General features: G+C 42.6%; 1 protein-coding gene across 2 annotated transcripts in view; it reads right to left on the reverse strand.

The window, feature by feature from the left end:
- The window catches only part of PPP1CC (protein phosphatase 1 catalytic subunit gamma), a 32623-nt gene extending 13740 nt beyond the window's left edge, over positions 1-18883 (reverse strand). The window contains exons 1-2 of one of the 2 annotated variants that reach the window (XM_065568145.1): positions 18597-18776; positions 14154-14282 (exon numbers count right to left, since the gene is read on the reverse strand). Coding sequence is in view for 1 of the 2 variants with exons in the window: in XM_005298607.5 (XP_005298664.1) it covers positions 18597-18651 (55 nt within the window). In the remaining variant the exon portion in view is untranslated. Of the gene's footprint in view, positions 1-14153; positions 14283-18596 lie in introns of both variants that reach the window. The other variant, XM_005298607.5, reaches the window with a different exon arrangement.
- Positions 18884-20201: the final 1318 nt, after the last annotated feature.

The following is a 20201-nucleotide window of genomic DNA, read 5'->3' on the forward strand; positions in this document are numbered from 1 at the left end:
TCTGCCTAAATGTTGCTACAGTTCTGCCTTTTTCCCCACCAGAGGGCAAAGTGGAGATAGAACAAAGCAGCTGCTCCCGGCCAGCGAGGGAAGAGAAAGAGCCTGTAGTGCCTTCTTCGCAGCACCTGTCAGGCCAGGTCAGGAGACCTGAGCTATGGGGAGACAAACAGCATGGGGTGCTGGTCACACAGGGGCTCATAAGGGCTAGGGAGTGAGGACAGACTGGGGCAGAGGCTGAATGGGAATGGAGGCACAGGGCCACAGGGGGGAAGGGGTACACAGCTACATAAGAACAGGGGAGTGGCTGGGTAGGGGAACAGAGTCACATGGGGATGGAGGAGGGGATAGGTGTCTGAGTGGGGGCGAAGGGACACGTGGTGCAAAGACACATGAGGGTGCAGGAACAAATGGGAACAGGGGCAGATGTGCCTGACTGAATGGGAGAGGCTAGGGGTCAGCCAGGGTCTGCATGGGGGAAGCTCCCCAACAATCCCTCCCAACCCCCCACAAAACCTGTTCCATACTTTTCCCCACCCATACCCAACAACCCTCCAAGTTCACACCCAGGTTCCTTCCCAGCAATTTACTTCCCTCTCCCTCAGCTCCTCTGTTACCCCCGACTCCCCCAAGCCTTTACACTGCTTCTGAGGGGTGCGGGGGAAACAGTTCTGTATTGTAGTTTAAATGAATTATTACTCAGAGTTCTGTATGCCTAGTAAGGAATCTATTTGACAAAAAAACATTTCCTGAATCTTTTTTGTTGTCTGTATTGTTACAGACATACTTGCTAACAGGTATTTTGAAATAAATGACCCAAAATAATTGAAACTGGTGTGATTATGTGGTATTTTGACAAATAAAATATGCAGAATTTAAAAATATTTTGCGCATAATTTTTTTGGCACAGAATTCCCCCAGGAGCAGCTCTATGTAAGCTTGAAAGCACGTCTCTCTCACCAACAGAATTGATCCAGTAGAATACCTGACCTCACCCACAGTGTCGCTAATATCCTGGGACCAACATGGCTATAACACTGCATATCTGTAATATCATCATACATCATCGATATTACATGGCATTACTGGAATTGCCACTAAATTTCAAGTGTTCCATTAAAACGTTAAAAGCAAGTAATGAAGCATGGAAATTAAAGTTAAATCTTTATTTCATAATAGTTTATTGCGCATGAAGCTACTCAGCCATATAGCAATTTTCTAAACACTTTGAGCTGAGCAAGTTGTCCAAAATGCCCAATATCCAGCAGCAATTAACAAAAATTTATAGAAAAAGTGATCAAAGTTAATTGCATTATAAGAGAGCAAAATTAACATTTAAATATTAAAAGTTAAACTTTGCTTTAAAAAGCTTAACAAGCGTCTGGTCTTATCTGTAAATTTCTGCAGAGAGGCAACAGAGTTAACCTTGCATTAGTCTGTCTTACTAGGTACTACTACTACTACACTGAAACGCTGCATCCCATGTTCTAAAAAAGCAAGGAGATTAAAAAGGCTTAGAATGAGCAATATTATGCTGTCCATAGGCACTCAATTATATTTGTAACTAGACCAAACAAAGATGGCACGAGTCTATTTTTGCTATAAGTTACGTGATAATTTGAAACAAATCAGTATTAAATTTTCAGGGATTTTTCTGTAGATGTCCATTGAAACGCCAGAATCTTTTGTTTTCATGTAAGAACAAGCAATTTCTAGCCCTTTCGATGCTGATAATCTTGACAATAGAAACTGATCGCTCTGTTGCCAGTGCACATTAAACTCATTACCATAAAGTGACAGATGGAAAGAGAGAAGTGGGGAAATCTCTTGAAATTCAGCGAGGTATTTTTTTTTTTGCATGACCTTTGAAATGCTTTGGTCCAAAGGTGTAACCAGGCCAGAGAATGGAAATTTTAGTTCTCTGTAGTCTTAATGATTCCTAAACTAGCAAATATGCATAATCTGCTTGAATTGCTGATGGCGATATGATACTTCTGTCTTGATGTGTTGGAAAGGTACTTCCTGACTTCAGAAGTACAAGATGGTCAGTAGGATTGCCTGTGATATGAGAACTGGTCTATATTTTTTGGAACAAGGATTCTCATCCACAATAAAGAGAGCTGGACAAAGAAAGCAGCATATTCAGCCTGAATGAATCCTTAAGAGGTTGCTCTGAGGGATTCTCCAAATAAATTAGTCACACTAAAAGTCACAGATTGTTACTATAATGATGTAAACGTCTGATTTTTCTTTGAACTCTGGACCAACATAAAGCAGCTTGGGCTGAGATCATGCAGGAAGATACCACCTGGCAGTTTGGCCATGTAATCAAAAACAATTTTTTTTTAAAATATGTGCTTGATAGTATTTTTCTAGAGGCATTGAAAGCACCATCTCTAGATGCAAGAACTGAAGTATTCTGGGATTGATAGTGGCTCAGGAGGATTCAGCTGAGAACAGAATAAAATAGTTTATCCCAAGTACTATTTGCTCCTGATCTTTAGGGATATATTAATACTGCTGTCTTATTCTCCAATGTCAATAAGAAATGACAGATTCTTTCCCCTTTTAGGCAGATTTTCTTATCAAGAAGAAACTTGGATTAAGGCCTCTTGGTATAGTTGTTTCTCTTAGCAAGACAATCTTCTCCACTGTGGAAGATATGAGAAATTATGGAGAAACTCTGTGGCCAGAATGAAAGATAAGGGAAAAAGGATAATCCTCTGGGTCCTGTGCTACACTCCAGCTTTTGAACATTCCCTTGGAAGAATCCCTTCAGCGTGCCAGACCCCCAAGGGGTCTCGCTCTTCGTTACAAGTAGACGATGCAGTCTCCACACCTGAGACTGAGCCTCTGGACCCCGGCACTGTATCATATGTGAGCTCTGCTCAGCAAGTGCAACTGTGCCAGACTCCTGATCAGAGACTTTTACACTCTTCAGGAACCAATGCACCTCAACAAGTGACACCAGACAGCCTTTTCAAAAAGGAGGAGGATTTATTAGTCAACTGAAACACAGCATCAGGAAGTCCTTACATTACCATAGAGAATCAAAGTTAAGACAGTCCATCCTGGCTAAGCTAGCATTCCATGCAGCCAAGTAGACATGGAATCCATTTTTTTCCATCTCTCCCTCGGTCAGTCCCAGGTGAGATGCCAAGTCTCTCCCAAAAGCCATATAGTCCTATCACCTCTCAGTCCTTTGTGTTCCTGCACAACCAGGTTTAGTTCACATGCTCCAGTGCCTCAGGAGTTTCAGGGTTAGGTGTTAACTGATCAGTTCTTGGTGCTCCCATTGTCTTCCCAGATCCTCCATTGATATTGGTTGGTTTCAGCCAGTCCTCTAATGAGGCATTCATTCCACCACAGACAGTTATGGGAGAACCCCTAATCCCTTCTGATCTTTTTAACCCTTTTGTACCCCTGGGGTAGCAACCCCTAGTCAAGTAAGTTACTGCCAGGCACATCATTTATTAAAGTATTACAGAAAATTCCCACTTCACTAGATGTCAACATTCTAATGGATGTACTTTTTTTTAAGGCTGCCTGAATTGGAAACCACTATCACCTCTACATATAGCTGCTGCTGACTCTGCCCAGGGCCATCTTGAAGGAACATACTCTGACAAATCAGAGGTTGAAGTCATAAGACTAAAAGAGCTAACCAGAAGCACTGATCTATTGGCGCTTTTCATGACTCTAAATTGCAATGTGTGAAGATAGCTGTGGGGAGATAAACAGAACCAATGGTGCCTTTGGGACTGTTGTCTCCCTTCATAATGACCTGCTACTGCAGGACTGAACTCTGAAGACATGAAGATTCATCACAGAAGCCTCAAGCTGTCATAAAAGAAAGGTTGACAGCTTCCAACTGCTCGAATTCCCAAAAGTTTAAGGAAAAAAATCTCACTCTAAAACCCTGTTGGAGAGTACTCAGCCTAAAGCAACTCTGTGAAATTGAGGAAGATACATTAGGATCAAAATGCAGTGTTGCATCAGTCCAGCAGAGGGCAAATGAACTCAAAGGAGAAAGGAAGAAAAGAGCTTAAGCTCCATCCATTGTGGTGGAATGAGCAGGTTTAATTAACAAGTAATATCTGAGAAATGGCTGCAATTCCCAGAAGGGAGACACAAACACTGTGGGCTCCTGGTAGACCTTTCCAAATCTCCCACAAGCCACCGTTTCAGGGATCTGTGCGATAGGTACCCAGAGTGCAGTGTGCTTGCAATGCTTTATTAGAAGGCTGTGCGCACAAAGTACAGAACAGCAGCCCAAAAGGAATGGTCAGTGTGAGCACATTTCATCATTGCTATCTACACTAGTGTTATCCCACTGGTTCAATAAGCAGCAGTACAATTCTCGAATGAAGCTGCACCCTATGATGATAAAAGCTGTAAGAATAGATTATATCGCTCAGGAATAAAGTGTAGAGGGAGAATAGGAAGGGACTTGTGGACAGAGCCCTTTATACGTACAATATTACTCAAAATATCCTTTCAGATATGAAACCAAATTTCTTCTTGTCCTTATATTAGGTTAAAAGTGACATTTACAGTGCTGTCAGCTAAAAAATGCAGGACTCTTGTGTAAAAAACAAAAAAACGCTTGTGTATAAGACCATGTCTACACTACAAACAACTGCCAGAACAGTTGTTTCAGTCAGGGATATGAAGATATGTAAGTCCTTACTGACACAGCTGTGTCAGCAATAGCCTCTTGCATACATGCAGTTACACAAGCAAAAGCACAGTACACGAGGGCTTCTACCAGCACAGCTATGCTGTTCAGGGATCATCTCTCTTACACCAGCAAAACTGTGCTTTTGCCAGTATAGCTTATTTTGCTCTTATGGCAGAGTTGCTTTCTCCTCCAGTGGAGAAGTTACATCTCCTGACAAAAGCACAGTTTTGCTAGTATAAGCTGTGTCCACACTAGTAGCACTTTGCCAGTGCAATATACCTGCACAGCCATAATAGCAAAGCACTTCATGTAGACACGGCCCAAGATGACTTGGTCTAATTTAGGCCAAACTAGAGGCATTTGCAGATTATCATTCCTATGACATTTTATTCTTAAATTTTGTATCAAGGGCGTAAAAAAGGGATAAATACCTTGCAAATGGTTAAAATTCAACTATTAGCTGACTGAGCAGTAGCTATGTTGAGTTGGCCATTTCAGATTCAGAACTGGAACCGAAAAGCTACTCCTAGATGCTCGAGCCTCCATGGGTATGTACACACAGCAATTAGACACCAGATGACTCAGGCTCACGGAGCTTGGGCTAAATAGCTATTTAACTGTACTGTAGATGTTTTGGATTGGGGTACAGCCCAAGTTTTGGGACCCTCCCACCTCACAGGGTCCTAGAGCCCAAGTCAGTTGGCACAGGCCAACTGTGGGTTTTTAACTGCAGTGTAGGCAACCTAAGGGTATGTCTATATTGCAACATAAACCCAGGATTAGCAGAACTCAAGTTAGTAGACCTTGGGTTTGTCAACAAAGGGCATGAGCATCTACGCTCATTTATAACCCCATGTTAGGAGGGCAAAAAATTGTTGTCATTAACCTCTGGACAAGAAGCAATGGGCTTAAATTGCAGCAAGGGAGGTTTAAGTTGGACATTAAGAAAAACTTCCTAACAGGGTAGTTAAACACTGGAACAAATTTCCTAGGGATGTTATGGAATCTCCGTCAGAGGTTTTTAAGAACAAATTAGACAACACCTGTCAGGAATGGTCTAGTTCAGGGGTCGGCAACGTTTGGCACGCGGCTCGCCAGGGTAAGCACCCTGGCGGGCCGGGCCAGTTTTATTTACCTGCTGACGCGGCAGGTTCGGTGGATCACGGCCTCCACTGGCCGCGGTTCGTCGTCCTCCAGGGTAGATTGGCAGAGGCCCTGGAGGTTTTTCGCCTTCCTCCGCAGCATGGGGCGGGGGTCGCTAGCTGGAGGATTCTCTGCGACTTGAAGTCTTTAAATCACAGGATTTGGGGACTTCAACAGCTGAGTCAAGGGAAAGGGGGTGGGTCAGCTTTTGTGGCCTGCGTCATGCGGGAGGTCAGACTAGATGATCATACTGGTCCCTTCTGACCTTAAAGTCTGAGTCTATGACTGCTGAACTGTGGATCTCAACCTGAGGCTCCAGCATCTACACCACATTATGCAGGCCCAAGTCCAACCATCCATATCCCAGACTTCCTAGTGCCCTCCCAAAAAAGGTGGCTGCTCTAGCCCTCTGTTCATGGTGCAATGTGGGAAAACTTAACTGCCCACCAAACTTGACTGTCCAGAGGACAAAGTGTCAGCCTGTGGGATTTGTGGAATACTTTTGGCAGACTCCTAGAGCATGAGTCCAGTAGAGCAGCATCTATACTGCAAAACAGTAAGGCTTGAACTCTGTGTTCTGGCCTGATTCAGGCCCGGACCCTCTTCCCCCCTGGGGTCCTGGACCCTGTGTCTGAGCAATTTGTGTGTAGACAAAAAGGGGGTTAGGTTTGAGTATAAGTTTGAACCCTGGGCTTACACTGCAGTGTATACATACCCCAGAGAGAAAATTCTAGAGCTATTAACTTTGATAAGACTAAAGCTCACAGTAGCACCATCAAATTGAAAATGTGTTCTTCGCATACGACTGCAGAACAAAATAGCATTTTATGTAATATTTACTCAGACTGTTACAAGTAGTAATGTGCATTCACTGAGGTAGAGGTTAAGTGACTTGTCCACATCAGTGATAGCGGTAGAAATAAAATCCAGGTCTTCCAACTTTTAAGTACCTAATTCTATTAGACACTGCTGCATCCCTGAAGAATGTAGTCCACTAAAGGGTATGACCCACTCCAAACTAGAGGTTTCCAAACTTGTGAGCACTCCTTGTTAATTACGGACACCATGTGTACCACATGCACCAGGCTTGCCCAATGAGCTTTGAAATAGGGTTACTTAAATAGCTTGTTTAATAAAATGTTCCTACATTTCTGTCAGTAGCATGGGATTTAAAAGAAAGCCAGAAGTATCAGAACAAGTTGCCAGATCTGAGTGCAGTGAACTTTTAAAAAGACAAACGAGTTCATATTCAGAAGTCAACACTTGTGCGCTCCATGCAGCTGACCTAAATGCTACAAGAACAAGATTAGTTGGCAAGAATGTCTCTCCGAGCTCATCTTCAACAACAGCTTCACCACGCTAGCTCCTTTGTGAAACAAGACTGACTATGGAGCAAACATGGAGACACCTCCACACAAACACTGTTGCTGTTTCAGTGATCACCACTAGCTACCGCAACTTGCATCCCTAGCATTATGACCAGCTACAGGAGCACATGGGCAGTGGTTCTCCTTACAAGAACATGGTGGAGTGGCTGTGTTTGTGAAAGACAACAATGATTGAACTTGGTGGCTTGTTTTGAGGAAGACTGCATTTTCATTCCACAACTACATGAACTCTATAAGGATCTTCACAAAAACAAAGAAATGCTTGAAATGTTGGATGCAAAAGTATTTAGAACTCAATTTTTTGAAAAACTATGAAAAATATTTGCATTTACTTCTAGAAACTAAAGGCCATTTTTTACCTAAGGAAGTTAGGAAATAAGAATTCCATATAATACTTTTCCTTTCCCACAAAAAGTTTTCTTCCCAAAGATAGACATCTTAGAGTGCTTTGTAAGGTTAAAACATTGATTAGTAAGTTATTATATGTATTACAGTAGCACCTGGAGGCTCCAACCAGCACCAGGGCCATATTATGCTAAGTACTATACAAACACAGTAAGAGACAGTCCATGCCCTGAACACCTTTTTATTCTAAATTGACAAAACATGGGAGAGCAGTATTACACGTTCAAGCAGAAGGCTGAGAACAAGGCACAGAGAGGGAAAATGACTTGCCCAAGGTCACACAGGATGTAATAGGAGGCTGGGTTCAATTCCTGGCACTAAGTCCCAGCTCAATGCACTAACCACTAGAAAATGCTTCCTTAAATTTTTGGTTAGGTAAGAATGAGTAGATGCAGTGTTAAAGAGGGAGGGGGGGGGGAACAAAAAAAAATTAAAATAAAATTATTTGCTTTAGGAAGAAGGCAAAACTTTATAAATACTGCCTATGCAAGTTTATCCATATTCCCTCCCACCTAAGGCTTCCCTTTCTAAGGCCCAGGAAATCCTTTCCCCATTTACAGATAGATGGATGTCTCCCCAAACCAACATGTAAGAGGCATTACGAGGAACAGAAATCTGGGTGCAGAATATGTGCATATTTGATTTGGAGTCTTTCATGTATTAGCCAGGATCTCAGTACGCTCTCTCTCTAAAAACAAAACCAAGAGTTCTAGCCTTCCTTGGCTGCATCTACACTGGCAAAGTTGGGATGCATAATTTACAGCTCCCTTTTTGTAGTAGCTGTGGAAGCTCTAGCATAGAGAGGGCCAAGATTTTCAGAAACAGATGGTTTATGATAGGTTTAGGAGCCTACCCTTAGGCACCCATTTAAGATCTTGGTCAGCTGTTTTAACATGTCAGTTAATCCTTTTTTCTATGATTGATTTATTTTCTTTTGCCACCTCAGTAAGCTGGGAAAGTTTCAATCTCATTTTCAAGACATTATATTATTGTGGAGTCCAGCTGCATGAATAACCAATTTCTCCGTTTGCTGACCATTCCATAAAATTGAAAAATTCATTCTAAGTCAACCCAAAGCAATGTTTGGATTTCTCAGCAATGAAAGAGTAAAAAGATTTGTTCCAGGTCAAATGAAATGTTTTGTTCAAAAAAACAGTTTCATTTAATCTTTAAGGTATTTGTTTTTTTTTTAAATAAAGCAAGTACATTTTGAAAATGCCATTTTGAATAAAAAAATTGTTGTATTTGATTTAGAAAGTGTCAGCACAAACTACGAAGTTCCTTTTTTGATCAGCACCTACTTTTATATTGTATGTAATAAGGTTAGGGATATGCACTAAATGCAGAAAGCAGTTAGAAGGCTCAAGTTATAAAAACAAAATATCAGAAGTGCACGAAGACTGGTATTTCAAAGCCATGTTTCAGCTTTGAAAATCCTGGAATATCTTGATTAAAAATCTCTGGCCTCAAGAATGGGAGTTTAGGCATTTCCTAGAACCCCTTTTCATGGCTGTCTGATCACTACTGACTCTTCCCAAAGAAGGGGTCAGAGGGATAGCTCAGTGGTTTGAGCATTGGCCTGCTAAACCCAGGATTGTGAGTTCAATCCTTGAGGGGGCCACTTAGGGATCTGGGGCAAAATCAGTACTTGGTCCTGCTAGTGAAGGCAGGGGGCTGGACTCGATGACCTTTCAGGGTCCCTTCCAGTTCTATGAGATAGGTACATCTCAGAGGCATCTTTCCTAGCATACTGTTCTTATAACTAGCTCTTTTAATTTTACAGACAGGCAACTGCAATCTTGAAGTGGCCATTTCAGAAGCTGACTATATCTCCTTTCTTATTCTTATACAGTTGATATATGCGCTCAGGTATTGCTGCACATATTTTTGTACATCTCATTCTATAACTGAGGGGAATTTTAAGAAACTTCATTCTTCCATGCAGTGTTCCTGTTACTTACTCCCCACTTCAAGTCTCGTTCTTCTATCAATGTATACTGTGAAAGTTACTGGAACATTCTGCAAACGGGAATAAGCAGCAAGAGTATATAAACTCTAAGTGCCCTCAGAACAAGGGAAGAGAAATAAAGAGTCAATTACAGGCAGAATTATCACTAAGTATTATATTTTCATTGAATTATCCTTAAAGGTTGTGACCAGTCGAATGGCTTTGTACTATAAAAGTTTGGAGGAAAAGAAAGGGTCAAATATTTACATTACAATGAGGAGAAAGTTTAAAGTATGTGTGCAAGTCTTTAAAATCCAATCATACAGATTCATTTCTTAAAGTGTCAGCTGCTTTGAAATGTGGTCTCCATGAAACTACTATACTGTGAGTGTACAACTTGTTGAAACATTGTACTCAGAGTAGTTATCAATGGTTTGTTCACGAACTGGTGGGGTGAATCTAGTAGGGCGCCACAGGGGTCAGTTCTGGGTCCAGCACTATTCAATATTTTAATTAATGGCTTGGATAATAGAGTGGAGAGTATGCTTATAAAACCTGCGGATGACACCAAGATGGGAGGGTTTGCATGCACTTTGGAGGACAGGATTAGAATTCAAAAAGATCTTGACAATCTGGAGAATTGGTCTGAAATCAGTAAGAAGAAATTTAAGACAGACAAGTGAACTACTTTGCACATAGGAAGGAAAAATCAAACTACTAAATGGGGAATAAGTAGTAGTACTTCTGAAAAGGATCTGGGGGTTATATTGGATCACAAATTGAATACGAGTCTGTCATGCAGAGGCAAAAAAGGTTAATATTCCAAAGCGTATCAATAGAAGTGTTGTATGTAAAACACAGGCGGCATTTGTCCCACTCTGTTAAACACTGGAGAAGCCTCAGCTGGAGTATTGTGTCCGATTCTGGGTACCACACTTTAGGAAAGATGTGGACAAACTGGAGTGACTCCAGAAGGGAGCAACAAAAATGATAAAAGATTTAGAAAACCTGCACAATGAGAAAGATTAAAAAAACTGGGGCATGTTTAACTCTTGAGAAAAGATGGGCTTTTCACATGTGGCTAGCAGGGATCTTCCCTGATACCGGCCACGCGGTGGGGGGAGGGATAAAGCGATCATCCCAGAGAATTGGATGGGGGGGGGGGGTTGTTTTCTGCTGCTGAAGGTTAACAGGAAAACCACAGCACTCAATGAGCTTTGCTCGGTATGTGGGAAAGGAGGGCGCAGAAGCCGAAAAACAATGGCTTACCATGGCCGCATGCAAGCCGAATTCTGTTGCCCGGACCTGCGTCTGTGATCTCTAGCAGCAAAGCCACAGGCACTCAATATTAAGAGGCAAAATGCGACCTTGCACAGAAATCACATGTGCTATATAATGTGAACAGTGTTGTTCACCATGACAGAGTATAAGTATTGTTCTGTAAAATATATCTTTTTAAAAAATTCTCCCCATTTTTCCCCTCCCTCCAGCAACTGCAATTTTTTCAAGCCTCTCTCCTCCGTCCCGAAGGCTATCTCAGATAAGGTGTCGGAAAAAGAGGACGCGAGACGAGATGTTCGCGGAAATCATGGAATCCACCCGCAATGAAAGAGCTCATCTGAATGAGTGGAAGGACACGGTTTCAAAGTATAGGAAAGATGCCAGTGAATGTGAGGACAGGAGGGACCAACGTGAGGAGAGGAGAGACACTCGAGATGAGAGGTGGAGGCAGGAAGATCAGAGGAGGCAGGATGCAACGCTGGGGCTGCTGCGTGAGCAAACAGACATGCTCTGGCGTCTGGTGGATCTTCAGGAATGGCAGCAGGATCACAGACTGCCGCTGCAGCCCCTGTATAACCACCTCCCCCCCCTTACCATGTTCCATAGCCTCCTCACCCAGACGTGTAAGAACGCGCAGGGGGAGTGGGGGGTGGGAGACCTTGCAGCCTCCCATTCCACCCCAGTGGACAGCCCAAGCAAAAGGCTGTCATTATTTTAACCTTTTTTTAGTGACCTTCTCCTTCCCTCCGATCCTCCTCCCAAACCCCACCTGGGCTACCTTCTCAGTTTTCTCTTTTTATAATCAATAAAGAATACTTGATTTTTAAACGACAGTGACTTTATTTCCTTTGAAAGCAAGCTGTGATCGAAGGGGGAGGGTGGGTTGCCTACAGAGAATGAGTCAATAAAGGGGGCGGGATTTCATCAAGGAGAAACAAACAGAACTTTCACACAGTAGCCTGGCCAGTCATGAAACTGGTTTTCAAAGCTTCTCTGATGCGCCGCGCTTCCTGATGTGCTCTTCTAATCGCCCTGGTGTCTGGCTGTGCATAATCAGCAGCCAGGCGATTTGCCAGTGCTTGCAGCACCATTGAAAAGTAACCCTTGCGGTTTATGTACTGGGTACCCTGGTTCTCCAGTGCCAAGATAGGTATATGGGTTCCATCTATCGCCCCACCACAGTTAGGGGCAGCAAAGCCATCCACTATGGCCTGCACATTTCCCAGAGTCACTACCTTTCGTAGCAGCAGCTCAATGATTGCTTTGGCTACTTGCATGACAGCAGCCCCCACCGTAGGTTTTCCCACTCCAAATTGATTCCCGACTGATGCTGCCTGGCGTTGCAAGCTTCCACAGGGCTATCGCCACTTGCTTCTCAACTGTGAGGGCTGCTCTCATCCTGGTATTCTGGCGCTTCAGGGCAGGGGAAAGTAAATCACAAAGTTCCATGAAAGTGCCCTTATGCATGCGAAAGTTTCGCAGCCACTGGGAATCATCCCACACCTGCAACACTATGCGGTCCCACCAGTCTGTGCTTGTTTCCTGGGCCCAGAATCGGCGTTCCACAGATAGAACCTGCCCCATCAACAACATGATCTCCAAAGCACCGGGACCCGCGGTTTGAGAGAAGTCTGTGTCCATGTCCATATCATTCTCGCCGCCACCTCCTCGCCTCGTTTTTCTGGTCCTGGTTCAGCATAAACTGCACGATAATGCGCGAGGTGTTTACAATGTTCATGACTGCTGTCTTGAGCTGAGCGGGCTCCACGCTTGCCCTGGTATGGCGTCTGCTGTGTTCACCCAGGAAAAAAGGCGCGAAACTGTTGTCTGCTGTTGCTTTCATGGAGGGAGGGGGGAGGCTGTACCTAGAACAACCTGACAATGTTTTTTGCCCCACCAGACACTGGGATCTCAACCCAGAATTCCAATTGGCGGGGGAGACTGCGGGAACTATGGGATAACTACCCACAGTGCAACACTCTGGAAATTGACGCTAGCACCAGGTACATGGACGCACACTGCCGAATTAATGTGCTTAGTGTGGCCGCATACATTCGACTTTATACAATCTGTTTCCAAAATTCGAATTCTGTAAATTCGGATTAATCCCATAGTGTAGACATACCCTAAGAATAGTCAAGTTCTGCAATAGACTTCCAAGGGAGGTTGGGGAATCCCCATCACTGGAGATTTCTAAGAAGAGGTTAGACATAAATCTGTCAGGTTTACTTGGTGCTGCCTCAACACAGAGGGCTGGATTTGATGACTTTGAGGTCCCTTCCAGTACCACATTTCTACGGTTTGATGAACATAGGCTAGATTACATTTAAAAAAAAAAAAAGGGGGGGGAGAGGGAGTATATCAGCAACTTTTTTTCGTAACTTCTTTAAAAGTTTCAGCCCAAGAACTACAAATAATTTTTACTTAAATTAACCATAAACTATTTAGATTTGAGTTTATTAATTTAACCCATTTCACATTGAATCTTTCCTAGGTACCATATTAATGTGATGTTTCAAACGGGTATTAAGAGTTGGATATTCAAGACAAAGTATATTTCTGTTTTACACATGAATCCATGTTTTGTCAACCGTAGTCTTTTCCTTTATATTTTGAATGTGTGACTATAATCTGACGTTAAAAGTTATAGATAACTGCACAATCACTACGTTCAATTTCTACACTCTGAATTTTTAACATAACTTATCCTTTTTATGAAAACTCAATTACATTAACATTCTATTATGAAAACAAAGTAATTTACTCTTCACCATTAAATCACTTCATTCTGACTGGACAATGAAAATAGATTTTCTGGTTAGTTTCACTTTGAGTCTTCCGCAAAGAGCGTAAGACAAAAGCATGTTATAAATACTGAAGCAATGTTTAAATCCCAACACCTTCTCATAGATTTGAAGTGTTTCACAAAGATATTTCCATTGATATTAGGTTTTGTTAGCTTCAAATTACCTGTCCAGATGCTTTAAATTTTATTAGCAAAACATTTAGAATGACTATTACCTACAAAATGCAGGAGTATGTAGTTTCTAAGGACAGGTGTACTGAAATACAAGATAGCTCTAAAGATTAAGCCTTCACTAAAGGGTTTTAGGATTAGGTTTGAGAGATGTGGTAATCCATCAGAACAAACTTTTAATCAATGGAGAACCCAGTCTGACGTGTTATTCAGTTAAGGGGAATTTGATTGGTATATAATTATATGAAGTTATGCAATAGTTTCAGATATATACATGTGTGCACACCTAAATATTAGCACATTTTAATGGAAGTAAAAGTTTGGTCATGCTACCAGTGCTGCTGTAGTTATGGTTGAGGAGGAGCTTTATCCAGGGCCTCTTTTTAGATGAGTTATAATCCAGAAATCATCATTTGGGCTTCACTCTCTCAAGTTTGCTCAGCGAATCCCAAAGAACATTTACTGAGTGGAAGAAGAAAAGAAGGTGGTGAGGCTTTTGGGATGAAATACACTTTAAGAGAATTTGAGCATAAAACATTTTTGTATTTAGATCAATGCACCTGTTCAAGTTAACTTTTAATATGTTACCTACATAGTTAATGGGGATGTCGGCATTCCCAAGCTTGGAAAAAAGGGTTGGGAAGTTGTAAAAACTAAAATAGTATAGTGCGTTTTATATGTTATTTCCCTTTTAAGATACACAATCGCAACTTAACCCTTCTATTCAAAACAGCTATTTACATGAATGCAAAAATGGATCTTTGGCCTTCGTTTATAAAAAATGGTATTAAATACAGAAGGCTACATTAATCCAATATCATTGAGATTTATAACAAAATTAAGTTTCTACTCCATATAGCAACTGATTGTTATAGCTCATATTAAAATAGGAGTAAATATATAATACACTAAAATACATATAAAGGGGCAGAATTAGCTGATGTGGGAACAACTGTTATAACACTGTTTACAAATATTAATAAGTGATTTAAATCTAGAAAAATAATACCTGCCCCAAGCAGTTTAAAATCCTCTCTTGAATTTCTTGATTTTATATAAAGTTTCAATGTTAAAGCTTTGGCATTTAATCAATGCAACACTAGTTAATACTGCTAATTTTTGTAGTGGTAAGTACAGTGACTTGGCCATATCCTTTGAGTACCTTGTTGACGAATTCTTTAAAGTACTATTTATGTAGTATTTCAAGTAGGGCTGTCGATTAATCGAAGTTAACTCACGCGATTAATTCAAAAATTTACATGCCAGATATGCTTAACATTTATATGCCCCTTCATGCTTCGGCCACCATGCCAGAGGACATGCTTCCATGCTGATGATGCTCGTTAAAAAAATAATGCATTAATTAAATTTGTGACTGAACTCCTTGGGGGAGAATTGTATGTCTCTGGCTGTTTTACCTGCATTCTGCCATATAGTTCATGTTATAGTAGTCTCAGATGATGACTCAGCACATGTTAATTTTAAGAACATTTTCATTGCAGATTTGACAAAACACAAAAGGTACCAATGTGAGATTTCTAAAGATAGCTACAGCACTTGACCCAAGGTTTAAGAATCTGAAGTGCCTTCCAAAATCTGAGAGGGATGAGGTGTGGAGCATGCTTTCAGAAGTCTTAAAAGAGCAACACTCTGATGCAGAAACTACAGAACCCAAACCACCAAAAAAGAAAATCAGACTTCTGCTGGTGGCATCCTGACACAGATTATGAGAATGAACATGCGTCAGTCCGCACTGCTTTGGATTGTTATCAAGCAGAACCTGTCATCAGCATGGACGCAAGTCCTCTGGAATGGTGGATGAAACATGAAGGGACGTATGAATCTTTAGCACATCTGACATGTAAATATCTTACGATGTCGACTGCAACAGTGCCATGCGAACGCCTATTCTCACTTTCAGGTGACATTGTGAACAAGAAGCAGGCAGCATTATCACCTGCAAATGTAAACAAACTTGTTTGTCCGAGCAGCTGGCTGAACAAGAAATAGGACTGAGTGGACTGGTAGACTCTAAAGCAGGGGTCGGCAACCTTTCAGAACTGGTGTATCCAGTCTTCATTTATTCACTCTGATTTAAGGTTTCGTGTGCCAGTAATACATTTTAACATTTTTAGAAGGTCTCTTTTAGAAGTTTATAATATATAACTAAACTATTATTGCATGTAAAGTAAATAAGGTTTTTAAAATGTTTAAGAAGCTTCGTTTAAAATTAAATTAAAATGCAGAGCTCCTCAGACCGATGGCCAGGACCCGGGCAGTGTGAGTGCCACTGAAAATCAGTTTGCGTACCGCCTTTGGCACGCGTGCCATAGGTTGCCTACCCCTGTTCTGAAGTTTTACATTGCATTCAAAAATAGTTATTTTTTCGTACACAATTCTACATTTGTAAGTTCAACTTTCGTGATAAAGAGATTGCAGTACAGTACTTGTAGTAGGTGAATTGAAAAATATTATTTCTTTTGTTTTTTTACAGTGCAAATATTTGTAATAAAAATATAAAGCGATCACTGTACACTTTGTATTCTGTGTTTTAATTGAAATAAATATATTTGAAAATGCAGAAAACATCCAAAAATATTTAAATGGTATTCTGTTATTAACAGTGCGATTAATCACAATTTTTTAGATTGCTTGACAGCCCTAATTTCAAGATAGCAACCTTCACATTCCCATCCAATCCCCAAAAGTCTTAGATAGCAAACAAACATTATATAAAATATCAAATACATCTTACTACTTCATCTACCTTTTAACATTTGAACTACTTTTTCTTGTTAAAGAACTTTGACATTTACGTTCTTTTCCCGGAAAAAACTACTGATAGTTATGCTATAGCAAGGCAAACAAGAACTACAGTAAGTAGCCACTATACAAACAACTTTTAAACACCAAATGTGCTGAAATAAGGAGCTGACACCTGCAAAAAGCAGCAATGTTTCATGAACACTTCTGCCTAAGCTTGTCAAAGAAATGCAATAAATTTTATATATATAAACTCCCTAATTATATTAGGGAGAGAAAAAACAAGAGACAAGAATCTCTCTCTGTATGTATGTACGTAGCACAATCACAAACCAAATCCACTGGATTTGTAAATCCTAAATTTCTATAGCAGCACAATTGTCCCTTTGCCTTGGCCTTTCATTATCCAGGTCAAAAAAATCTTACAATAAGGAAGAGATGAAAGGCATTTATCTAGTATCTGGCTCAGCAAAGTCTTAGATTACTTTGTGCCAAATGGGAAAAAAATTAAAATCCTGGCCAAGCTCTCCCAAGGTAAGTCCAGACATATGAGTGCAAGGACGGACTTGAGACAGACTAGATAAATCCAGTTTTCTTCTTTAAATAATTATTTGGCTTTCTATTCCAAGGAGAATATCCATTGGCTACTTTGTAACCTTGTACCCCAGTCAAAGATTAATAAACCATTTTAATCAGATGCTGACCAAATAAAAAAATTAAACCCACCACAACCCCCATATTTATTTAGGAAAGCGTAGACACTGGGTGCACCTCCCTATCGCCTACCCCCAATGGAATACAGATGGACAGTACGACAAACCATTTCAATAAAATGGCATTTAGAAGTGCAAAACCAGCCCACTTCCACTTAAAAAAAAATCAAATATGAGGCTTTGTAAACTAAAACTCATAATTACACACCCAGGGTCAGAGGCTTGTATTCCTACAAATAACTGATTACAATGTTTTAATTAAAAATTATAACCCTTCCCACCTGAACAAACGGAAAATCTCCCAGATTATTCTAAAAAAGGCCGCCACAACAGACTCAGTCTCTGTCCTTTAGACCAGGAGGTCTCTCAACCTTGTTCTTTCTGAGCCCCCACAAAATGCCATAAAACCTCCATGGCCCACTTGTGCCACACAACTGTTTTTCTGCATACAAAAGCCGGGGCATCCCTTAGTGGGTAGCAAGCAGTGCAAATGCCATGGGCCCCATGGCACAGGGGACCCACAAAGCTAAGTTGCTTTGGCTTCAGCCCTGGATGGCGGGGCTCGGGGCCCCGGGGTTCCGCCCCATACGGTTGGGCTTCAGCTTTCTGCCCGTGGCTGAGCAAGTCTAATGCCGGCCCTGCTTAGCAGATCCCCTGAAACTTGCTCGTGGCCCCCCAAGGGACACCGGCCCCTGGTTGAGAACCACCGCTTTATACAGAGACAAGCGGCATTTCCCCCCATAACTGCCCAGCCAAGCATCCATCCACTGCGCATGCGTGCGGGAGGCAGGCTACTGGACATGCAGCCTCTTAGCCTCTCTCTGCTCCCCCACCCCGCCAAACTCGCCCCCCGCTTGCCAAGAGGGGTGTGGGGGGGACGCCCCCAGCAGCTCCATCCAGGCCACTGGTTTTCCCTCGGGCAGGCGTTGAAGAAAACCCCGGCGTGAACACGCAGAGGCCGGCCGGAGGAAGCGAGACGGGCAAAGGCGGGAGGTCACCGGGGCACAGACAAAGCGCCTCAGCGCCTCTCCGCTGCGGCCAGCCCTGTCCGAGGGGGGCCAGGCCGGGCCGGGCGAGCGGGGCTCGGGCCAGAGACCCCCTCACCGCCCCCCACACACCGCGCCGGCCCGAGTCCCCGCCTCGCGCCGAGCCCGCCCCCTGCCGCGAGCCTGCCACAGGCTCCAGCCCCACCGGCCCCTCCCTCTGCTGCAGCCGGCGGGGCCGAGCGCATCCCCTCAGGGACCCCGCCGTGCTTACCCCCAGGCCCCGCTCTCCCGCCAGGGTCCCCCCGCTCCCTCACCCTCCAGCAGCCGTTGGATGATGCTGTCGATATTGAGCTTGTCTATATCCGCCATCGCCTCTCAGCGGCAATGCGGACCCCGCCTCGCCCTGCTGCCCGCCGGCCCGGCGCTCGCCTGCCTCCCGCCCGCCGCTCTCAGCAGCGACCCAGCACCGCACAAAATGGCCGCCGTCCCTTCTCAGGAAGCTTTGGTGGCGCATGAACACTAAGTGCTACGGCCCGGCAGCCGGGAACCCTTTATAAGCAGAGCGCCGAGAGCGGGTTCGCTCTACCAGCGTCCCGCACTCACGGAATCCCTCCGCCGCGAGGGGGCGGGAGCAGGGAAATAGATCCGACCTGAGCTTTAAAGCCAGCATGTGCCCGTAGCATTGCAAAGGATGGGGTGTTCTGAAAGCAGCTCACAGCCAGATTCCCCAGATGTGCACATCTGGTTCCTAATCGACTAGCTCAAGCCAATAAGGGCGAAGATTATTATTACTGTCAATCCTGCATAATTAATAGAATCAATAATAACAATCCATAAATATAATACACATAACTCATTAATATCAATTGTAATTTGCCATTGACAACAATGCTAACTGAAAAAATGATCAATAACTATTTCAAGTGATTATTAAGTGCTGTTCTTAATACATATTTTGAGACTTTTTGCTCTATTGCTTAAAGACTCCCACTTTTTTCTTTTAAACAGACCTGCCCAACCACTTAGAACATCTGGGTTTACTCTGGAAAACAGCTGTCTGACAACCACAGATGTGGGGAGTTTTTGTAAAAAACGGGTTCTGTGGGTTAGAGCACAGAGCTTCAAGAGATTAAAGTCCTGGTCCTGCAAGGTGCCCAACATGAATGAACCCCAAATGGAGCTCCCAGTGTCTTCAGCAGGGCTCTGCATGCATGGGTGCAGGGCTCTGACTGCCGAGCATATTGCACAATTGGGTCCACAGATTCTATTCCTGGCTTTGGCAATGACTCACAGTGTAGTGTTGGGGAAGTCAATTTCTCTGTTTCTTAAACCCTTATCCTCCAATGAACTCTATGAGGGTGTAGGGATGTGGCCAGGCCATGGGGCTCCCATGGCACAATTGGAGTCTCAGTTGCTCCATCAATAAAATGGGGTAAATCATACTGACCTACCTCCCAGAGGTGATCTGAAACTTAATTCAGTAATGGCCTCAATCCTGCCAATACTTCCGCAGATGAGTGAGTATCTATGCATGTGAGTCTCTCTGTGCCTGTAGTTATTTCCAGGATGTTTGTTAAGTGCTTTGAAATTCTTGTAGGAAGGCACAAGAAATGAGCATATCCTTTAAAAAATATTTTATTTTAATCCATATTTAAAAGTATTTTATTCTATATGTGGTAGAAACACATTGGAGGCAAAGTCAAAAACAATTAAAATCAGCTGAGTTTCTGACAAATCATATTGCGTTGGCAGTGAGATGGTCTGTGCTGGCCTTTACTATTGCTCACTGCTTTGCATCCATGATTGAATATTGTTTAATGGGTTTATTTACTCCTAGTTTAATTTGCAGGGATGTCTCTGCCAATCCAGTTTCCTCCTCCCCTCTCCAAGATAAATTGCTTCCACTGTACACATGCTCG

Source organism: Chrysemys picta, chromosome 15 (genome assembly GCF_011386835.1).
Source record: "Chrysemys picta bellii isolate R12L10 chromosome 15, ASM1138683v2, whole genome shotgun sequence".
Classification (NCBI taxonomy): Eukaryota; Metazoa; Chordata; order Testudines; family Emydidae; genus Chrysemys; species Chrysemys picta.